Source organism: Polyodon spathula, chromosome 4, assembly GCF_017654505.1.
Source record: "Polyodon spathula isolate WHYD16114869_AA chromosome 4, ASM1765450v1, whole genome shotgun sequence".
NCBI classification, from domain to species: domain Eukaryota; kingdom Metazoa; phylum Chordata; class Actinopteri; order Acipenseriformes; family Polyodontidae; genus Polyodon; species Polyodon spathula.
The window spans coordinates 72,150,303-72,160,064 of NC_054537.1; the positions used below are offsets into that span (position 1 = coordinate 72,150,303).

At 37.2% G+C, this 9,762-nt stretch overlaps 1 protein-coding gene across 10 annotated transcripts in view; it reads left to right on the plus strand.

Annotated features, from left to right (window-relative positions):
* LOC121314818 (kinesin-like protein KIF13A) overlaps positions 1 to 9,426 on the plus strand; it is a 112,405-nt gene extending 102,979 nt beyond the window's left edge. For 4 of the 10 annotated variants that reach the window (XM_041248509.1, XM_041248513.1, XM_041248510.1 and 1 more), the window contains 4 exons: positions 2,836 to 2,984; positions 4,659 to 4,778; positions 7,366 to 8,506; positions 9,073 to 9,426. In XM_041248509.1, the coding sequence (XP_041104443.1) occupies positions 2,836 to 2,984; positions 4,659 to 4,778; positions 7,366 to 8,506; positions 9,073 to 9,371 (1,709 nt within the window). In that variant the 3' untranslated portion in view covers positions 9,372 to 9,426. Of the gene's footprint in view, positions 1 to 2,835; positions 2,985 to 4,658; positions 4,779 to 6,540; positions 6,590 to 7,365; positions 8,507 to 9,072 lie in introns of those variants that run through there. The other 6 variants (XM_041248517.1, XM_041248518.1, XM_041248512.1 and 3 more) reach the window with 6 other exon arrangements.
* Positions 9,427 to 9,762: the final 336 nt, after the last annotated feature.

Consider the following 9,762-nt stretch of genomic DNA (forward strand, 5'->3'; position numbering starts at 1 on the left):
GTGTAAGTTTGTTTTACAACAGTCACACAAAAATAACATTTTGCATTTGTACTAGTAAAAACACTTCAGTACAGGAGTGAATTGTTCCTGTTCAATTCAGACCTCAAAATTCTCTGTTCATAATTTCCCTTTCAAAGTTGTGACCAAAGTTAAATATTTGGGTGTTCTAATTACTTGCTCTATTGACAGCTGATTTAAATCTAATCTGTCACCTTTGCTAGAACACACGAGAAAGGATTTTTTGCGATGGTGTAATTTGCAATTGACTCTTGTTGGCCGGATAAACTCTATAAAAATTAATATCCTTTCAAAAATTTTATCTCTCTTTCAGTGTATCCCAATCTTTAGAACCGAATCTTTCTTTAACACCTTAGATAGATTAATATCTTCCTTTATCTGGAACAGCAAAACACCACACGTTCGCAAAGATTTCCTTCAAAGGCCTAAATCATTGGGAGGTATGATCTTGCCCAATTTTTGGCTGTATTACTGGGCTGCTAACATTCACACCCTGTCTTTCTGGCCACACTCCCACCTTCAAAAAGATCTCCCAGCTTGGTTACATGTTGAAACCATCTTCCTGTGCACCATACTCAGTTCATGCGTTTCTTTACTCCTCCCTTCCTCTGTCCACCTCTCGCTTTACTAAACCTGTCATTCGTCGTTCTCTACGGACTTGGTCTCAGTTTAGAAATCATTTTGGTCTGCAGTTGTGTTCAGTCGTAGCTCCTGTTGATGCTAACCATTTATTCCCACCTTCATTATCGAACATGGCATTTCGGACTTGGCACCATAATGGTATTACAGTTGAATGATTTATATATTCACAGAATCTGTGCCTCCTTTGAACAGCTCTCCCAAAAATTTGGTCTGCCAAGAAAATACTTTTTTCTATACCTTTATGTGCAACACTTTGTAAAATGACAGTTACTTTTCCGACAATCCCTCCTAAATCCCCTCTAGATTATATTATAGTGTCAAGTCCTAATTCTAAAGGAAGTATGTCGCAGATTTATGGTAATATTTTCACATTGAACTCTACCTCTCCTATCTAAGTTTAGGACGCTGTGGGAGGAGGACCTTGGACTGGTGTTCTCAGATGAGGAGTGGGACTCTGTTCTTGCTGAAGTGCACTCCTCATCTATCTGTGCAAGATACGGCCTAATACAGTTTAAGATTCTTCATAGGCTTTATGTGTCTAAATCCAAATTGGTTAAAATCTAGCCTAAGATAGATCCAACTTGTGATCGATGCCACCAGGCTCCTGACTCCCTGGTCCACATGTTTTGGACATGTCCACGATTACATACTTTCTTGAGTTCTATTTTTCTTAATTCCTACAACAACCCTTTACCCGTTGCTGTCCTACGTCGGACCAGGTCCGACATTACAATTTTTGCTTTCCGGTCCGAAGTTATCAAAAAGACGTTAAGCAGAGGTCTCTAGTCGTTTTTTTCTCCGGAAAAAGCTGAGAAAACCTTTCAATGGCCAAGAGACCAAGAGGAGCCAAGAGAAGCCAAAAAAAAAAAGTGGCTGATCTGAGCAATACACATAACACAGACATAAGCAAAGATAGCTGCTTCCACATCCGGCGCTCAAAGAATATCACAGACATTTGCAGAGCTTTTTCAGATGTTATAGTATTAAAATAATGACTTGGATTGCATTATTGAGCAATTTCATGATAAAAACGAGTTATCAGGAGATCATTTATCAGTATGCACAACTATGAAGAGGTATGCAATAACTACAAGGGGTGGGGTGGGGCTTTAGATGCAGCACTGAGTGTCCTGTTGTATGCAGTGCCTTTTAAACCTGTTTTACTGTGCGCTTGAAAATAAATTGGACCTAATGCGCCTGACAGGCGCTGAATAAATGGACCGCAAAGGGTTAAAAACCCTCTCCCGAGATCTCTTTGGTATTTTACCTCAAGATGTAACCGTGTCCAAATTCCAATCTGGTACCCTTTTTGCGAATGTTCTTGTGATAAAGAGCAACTGCTCCAAAAACTTGTTTGTGTTGGTCCTTTGTGTGCTGCTGTGTCTTCACCGTAGACAATGAGTGTCTTTGCCCTCCTGAGCGCTCCAGATCTCTGCATTAATAGTGAGGTTTGGAAGCTAACCCTTTGGTGCAAGCGTGGAGTTGATAATGGGAAAGCTGATTTATAGTAAAAAATCAGAACTGCCTTTGAGTATGATTGGTAGACCTGCTTGGAATATACCGTAGCTTGTCAAGTCATAGCTGAGTACTGGGTCTGAGGGAAGATGAATTCTAAGGTATGAGGTCCTCCTAAGTGGTTTGGGGCACAGTCAGAATGATCATACATTCTGCTTTCTAACTGCAGATTCTACGGGTAATGTTGGCAATGTATACGCTTTCTGGATTTCTTGTGTCTAGAACATTCATTTTAATGTGACTTTTTTTTGTTGTTCTTTTTCCTGGATACCACTAGAACAATAGCTAGTACTACTATCTTCAGTAGCTCAACATAGTCAGGAGGGTGCACTGTATGTGTTTCTCTATGTTTCACTACATGTGCAAATGCAGTTTGCATTGTAAGCTAAATAGTATCACTGCCACCTTTTATAACATATTCTCGTGCAGTTAATGTCACATTTTGTGGGATAAAGCTGGAGTAGTAATTTTAAATGTGTTTCAAAGTTTGGTCATCCACAGCCAATGTGGACCCGTGACATTCCAGACAAAAATTACTGTCCCAAAGTGGTCATTTATTTTGGCAATTAGAAGCCAAATACTGTATAGATTTAAAAAGACAGCAGCAAATGCTGTAGAGTCTTCTTAAATCTGTGTTTGAATGTTCTCTTTATTTCTCAGGTGCTCTGCAAGAAGGCCCCCTTTTCTTTAACGCAAGTCCATTTAAAGCATTATCACCTCAGCCCCCAAAGTTCCTAAAGTCGTTAATGCCCGTTAAAGAAGAGCACAAAGTAAAGAACCCTTTGGAGTCCAGACCTCTCCTCGGACAGGTAACAATCCCATTATACAAATGAAATGTTAATGTGTCCGGGAGAGCAAATTAACAAATCCTGTATACGCAGTGCCCTTTCCTTTGATTTTGAGTTTAAGGTCAAACCTTTGTCGTGGATTTATATCTTTCTATAGGGCAAAACTAAACTAATCGGTTTGCTTCCTCAGTAGGTTTTTGAGACATGATTATGATATAAAGTTAAGAAGAAAATAGTCATTCACTTGCCATATGTCAAGTTTGGGAAATTAACCACTTTTAGCATAATTTGGCATTCATAAAAATGAAAAAGTGTAAGACAGTTTAGTTTTGGTAATACAAATAAAAAATATATATGTCGTTCGCTGCATACAATTTATATAATATGTCTAAACAAGCCTCACCCTTGTTTTAGAACTGCATTTTTTACGTTTAAAGAAACATTAGGCCATCCTTTTAAGTGGTAGGTTTGTTACCAGGCAAGTGTAGGCAGGTGATTGTTTATAATATTTCTGCTTAACCATGTACAAATTAAATAGTTTTCTGTTATGAAGATTTTCTTTCTATGCAATTAAAAGCTATGTATACAGGTTGTTGTACTATGATAGGGAAATAAATGTATAACATTAAAAAAAAAAAAAAAAAAAATGTTTAGGGGTAGGACAGGCTACAGCAAACGAACATATTTTTTAGTGTGACTTTCTGAAACAGAGATGCTTCATAAATATGCAGTAACGATAAACATGTTTTAATCTGTGATACGTTACAGAAAGCCTGGGCCCTATTGTTACTAGGTTACGAATTTGTCATTATGGCTAGGCACAGACAAATCCCCTCTCACTTTTAGAACTCGGTAAGAAGAATAACGATAAAGGTTTGACCTCAAATGCATCCTCTGTGTAGTAAAGTCCCATCCGTCGCTGACACAAGCAAAAAAAATAATACAAAAATGAGGCAGGTTCTGCCCAATATAAATAGATGCATAATTATAACCATTGTGTTTTTGCTAGTTAACGTATTTCTTGAATTTGTTGCCGCCAAACCATTACCACAAATAATCTCAAAGCTCAAAATAATCTCTTATATGAAATATAAAGCTGCTTTTGCTAAAGTTGCATTTACAAATAGTCTTTTTTGAAAGCTTGTTGTTGCTGATGAAGGCCTACCCGATGACTTGAAACCGCATGAACTTTGTGCACGAGTGTCTACCCTTGTATAGTTTTCAGTGTTGAGACAAATATTTGAATAATCAAAAACACATTTGAAAACAAGAATGACCCTTTTAAGTGTATGAAACATTTATGTGCTTTAGTATACCAAAAAGATATCACCAAATGCATGCCTCCTCCTTTGTAATTCACGGAAGGCTGACATAAATCCAAGCCATTCTACCACACAGGAGAGTGACTATGGTAATTAATTTGGGTACAGGGTGTATTTTACTCCCAAGAAATGCTTTTGATGGAGCTCTACATCTACATTCATGTTTGTCAGCTAATTAAAAATGAAAGAATATTTTAATATTGAAAGAATATTCAAAACAGGAACAAGAACTGTTCGTCTCAGCACTGCTTTCTTTGAACTGCTCATTTGTGTTTGCCATTCACCTCTTAATGCACGTTTGACTGTTTTGAATTAACCTGCCATTTGCCCCATTAGTTTGATGTTGTGCTGTTGTGTGTCTTAACCATTGCAGAGCATGCCTCCACCTCAGGATAGTACTAGGCTGGCACACAATGCTGACAGGGTTGTGCCCTCAGGAAGTAATGCCAGCAGCATTCCAGTAGAAAACAGTAACACACACGGAGATAAGACTGTAAGTGCTCCATCAGTTTCTGTCATACCTGGTGGTGGGTATCCCCAGCCCTTTCACGAGGGATAATGCAGAAACGTGTCTAAAATGTTTTAAAGTAATCATACAGGGTAAATTAATATAATCATGCAGGGTAATTTACAGGTTAGTTGGCCACTTTGACCCACTGTTCACTGAACACCTACCACCATAAAGGCCCTGTAGTTTACACCAATAAGAGTTGCTGCATAATGTGGACACCATCTGTATGAACAAACTAATTCCAAACATAAACAATAGACTATTCTTGGAGATTGATGTTACAGTGCCCTCTGAAAGTCTTGGTCATCTACAATCTTACTTGATAAGGTAGGCATGAAGACTGACCTGCTCCCTGACCCCCTAAAGATTGAACATAACTGTTGAACAAAAAAATATAGAGAGAACAGTATCACATATAAATATGTTGTAGATTCCAGTTAGGCATGGCAAGCAATTTGATTTTCTACTCCTACTCTTCAATGTATAGCTAATTACAATTGCTTGTTGAAATTCTTAATTAAAATAACAAATAAATAAAACCTGTTAAGAGCACAATAGGATTCAGTTTCTTCACTTCATGTCAGCAGTAAAATAGTTTTTAATTAAGAATCCCATTTGGCCACCCATATAATTACAAGGCAATACAAAATAATATTTTTTGTCAAGGTAAGTATTCAGACAAGATGCTAGTCAGTTATGTTTATTGGCTGTTTGTGGCCACTAAATGAAATAATGTATACCAATGTATTATACAATGCACAATCATACCAATGTATTATACAATGTATTATTATTTTCCTGGTACCCCCCCCCCCCCCCCCCCCACTGTCATAGTCGGTTGTACGTTGTTGAAATTGCAAATTGAAATAACGACTACTTAATCAACATGTTGATTTATGTCAGCAAAAAGCTAAAAGTAGAACCCAAGTCCGCAGAACCCCCACCCCCCCAAAAAAAATACAAAACCACATGCAAAGTTCTCATTTAGTATGCTGGTTTATTATAAATCTTTACCATAATACATATGACTCTTTGCCCAGTTTACTGCTTATTCTAGTTTCATAATGGTTCAGGACCTCAACTAACATTTTATTTTCTTTCAATAATTTTGTATTTGGTTGTGTTAGTCAGTCTAACATCATTTATTTTTTTATCGGTGTATGCAGAGTGATTTAACAGATGCGTCAAACTTGTTTTTTTTAAACAAAAACTTCTAGTATCAGCTTTTCACTTTTTATGATGCAGTTTTAAGGGTTTAGGCTGAGAGTTTGTGTATGGCTTTAAGTATCTGCAGTATTAGGGTTACCAGCAGCTTTCATTAAAAAGTCAATTAAAAACAGGGAAAGAAAACCGACATGTTAACACCCAGCCTAAGTATGAAGCTGCGGTTATTCCTACTGAGGGCAGTCAGGTAAGTCTTGTCATAACTTTTCATTATGCTACCATAGTAAAAGTATTAAGGGATGTTAATATAAACTGTACATGCAGCAAAGTGGTGTGATGAGCTTCTGAAAGTGCCACTGGCTTAGTGCCGAGTGTTTCGGTTCAGTTTTATCATATGTCAATATCGTTCGGTTTATAATTTTATGCAAATATTGGTTTCGGTCTGGAAGAAGCATAACCGCTGCATCCCTAATTCAGACATATGTTTGTGGTTCATGGAAGCCCTTGTAATCTGCCCCAAGAATATTTCATAAATTGTTATAATTTGTAAAATATATATTTTCTATATATTCATTTATAGGGTCTGTTGAAAATGTAACATCCCAGTAGAGTATACAAAGGTATTTGAGGTATATACTTGTAATATTTCCAATAATCTTTGTTTAATCTTTAAAAAAAAAAAAAAAAAAAAATTAAATATTGGTCATTGAATAACCTGCAAATTTCAGAAATAGTATTGATTGTTCTGATATTGTTAATCTTAAAAAAATGCAATTATTTTTTGTTTAATCAGTTTTTTTTTTTTTTTTTTAATTAGTGATTTAATAGAAGCTTGATTGCCTTTTAAAAAAAATGTTATTGGCAATCTGTGAAAAAAAAACTGTCTTCGTCTTGCTGAGAATATAAATCTATAAATCAAATTGGAGCTAATCAATGTATCATAATCCAACATTTAAAACAATAAATAATAAATACAATTATGCCTGCTGCCAAAAACCTTACAGCACTAAATCATGAAACAAACCTTTAGGTACACTTTAATACTGGATCACCATTAGTTTTTGTGAAAGGCACAAATGTATTTTGAACCCATTTTACCTGTAGCAAGTTTACTATTCCAAATTGTATATTGATATGTTGCATTCTTTCTTATTTACATACCATTTCAAATTTTCTCCTGACCAACTTGATCTAAAAACATTTACTGATCTAAACTGTAATACAAACAGTTAACTCTTGTTGTCCATTGTTTATGGAATAATTTTCAAAAGCTTATAATCTACTGTTTGCAGTGTATATTAGACCTCCCATATTTTTTTTTTAATTTTAATTATGGCTTCTAAGCCATCTATTGACATTTGTCTGCTTAACAAACCAAACATTTTCTCCTATTTTGATCTCTTAGGATTCTGAGGATGACGATAATGATGTAGATGTTCTGAGCAAACAAAGTATGAGCTCCCAGGATTTTCATAGTTTCCAGCCTTACATCCCCGAAGATTTTGCCGACTTTGAAGTTTACAACGCTAGCTTGGACAACAGGGACATCAAGCTGGATTTCATGAGCTCGCGTCTCTTGGAGAAGGAAGTCTCCCGCAGCCCCACGGCTAGCAGCATGACCAGTGGCTACTTCTCCCATAGTGCCTCAAACGCAACTCTTTCTGACGTGATGTTTACTGGGAGTGACAGCAATGACCAACTGGCCAATCAGGCAAGAGAAGTGGAGCACCACGCCCTCTCTAGGTCAACACCACTAGAGAGAAAACTGTCCTATCAGGAACCTTTGGAACAAGTGGGACAGCCAGCGAAGTACATAGGTAAAAACTCACCAGTAAACAAAAGTGCCTTAGAGAAAGAGTCCTCCACACGCACTCAAATCCAGCCAGAAAATCCTTCCAGAACTATATTGTGTTCCTCACCAAGAACACCAAATTGTAAAGATGAAATAACAGTTTCAAAAGAACAAGCTTCAGATAAGATAGAGGACTATTTTTCTCAAGAAAATGTTACAAACATAAGTCAAGAGTTTACAGACTTTAAAGGTGCAGAAGATGGGAAGGATCTGGGATTGTTTGAGAGTCAGTTTCAGGTTGAAGAAACTGAGAATGTAAACAGACATGTATTAAGTTACAGCAATGTTTCACCCAAGAACAGCACTCTGGTTGAGCAAAACTCCAACCAAATGCGAAACTGGAGAGAATCGCATCTCGTCCATTCTGAGCAGACACAAACTCAGCATAATCTCGATCATCGGTTGTCGAGTGAATTTGAGAGCCATTTGAAAATGTTAGGACAACAGATCCCTGGTGCTTTGATGGAATCCTGTGTGAACATTACCTGTCCAGGTATAGATACTTCTGCAAGTCATTTGGATTCCTCAAGCAGTGATGACAGTACATCTGTAGGACAGTCACCGGTGTTGCCTGCCTGGATGGTGGTGGGGGAACATGTGTGTATAGGAAATAAGACTGGAACTATTCATTATGTGGGTTTGGTTGATTTCTCGGAAGGAATGTGGGTTGGAGTTGAGCTCGACCTTCCAGCTGGTACGTAGCAAAAACAACTGTGATTATACTACCAGGGATGGACCGAGCATTGGAAGCATCTGCCATATATATTCTGTGATATATATAAAAACATCATATCCCTGTTGCAATGGGGTCTAGCCCAGTGGGGAAAGTAGCTTAACTTCCCTGTGCTTAAATCTTAACTTGGTATTTCTAGCTAGTTTGTTTTTCATTGGTTATTTGGTTGCCTTTTTCCAAAGATCCTTGGTGTGATGTAATTGCTTTGCACATGTACAGTGAATCCACAGGGGTGTAGTAAGTGAATTGAAATGTCAGCTTTACCATGTAGTGGCACAATGCTGGGATAATCCACTGCACATGAACAAAGAAAATATATCATTAAATAACATCATCTATAAAATGCTCAAAGAAGTACAGCTGTGGTTTAGGTTGGTCAAGTCAACGCTTTAGTTTCTATATCCGGTATCTGAGTGTTTGTTATATACAAAATGTTGTTCTCAACTGATTACAATATGAAAGGACAAATAAATCAAATGTTATATTCTTGGTCAATAAATGACATTCACCTGGTTTAATTGATTCAGTTTGTTTCACAGGGAAACACGACGGCACTGTTCAAGGAAAAGAATACTTCCACTGTGCCTCTGGTCACGGTGTGTTCGTGAAGCCAAGCCGGCTTTCAAGAGCCCTCAACAAGGTGACGCAGCGCAGCAGCACTTCGAGGTCACAAGTGCCAGCCAATCGGGAGAAAAGGAAAAGTGGAGTACTCAATCCAGGGTCATCGTCAAAGACAGAGGGGGCCGTCTCAGCAACGGTACTGCAGCGAGCGGGGGATACAGTCTCTTCCAAGAAACAGGACAACAGAAAATCCTGGGTCAGCTGAGCTGCACCTTTTGCACTTAATATACACCCTGCTGTGTAGATACCATTGACCTGGGATATATATATATATATAGTATATATATATATATATATATATATATATATATGTTGAAAAACACTTTTGTGAAAAACTTACAGACTAGATCAAAATTCTGACTCCTGTCCCTTTTAATTTTAATTTTTTTATTATTAGATATATGCAAATAGCATAAAGTGACTGTACACTAAAATGAAATGTATCCAAGACCGATGTAGATAGTGTAAGGTACCATGTTGCTTGCACTATTAACAAGGATGATGTGTTTTAGTCAAGAAATGTAATATTTTATTGGAAAGCAAAAATATTGTGAAATATTGATTTGAATAATTTAATGTTGTTAATTGCCAAAGAA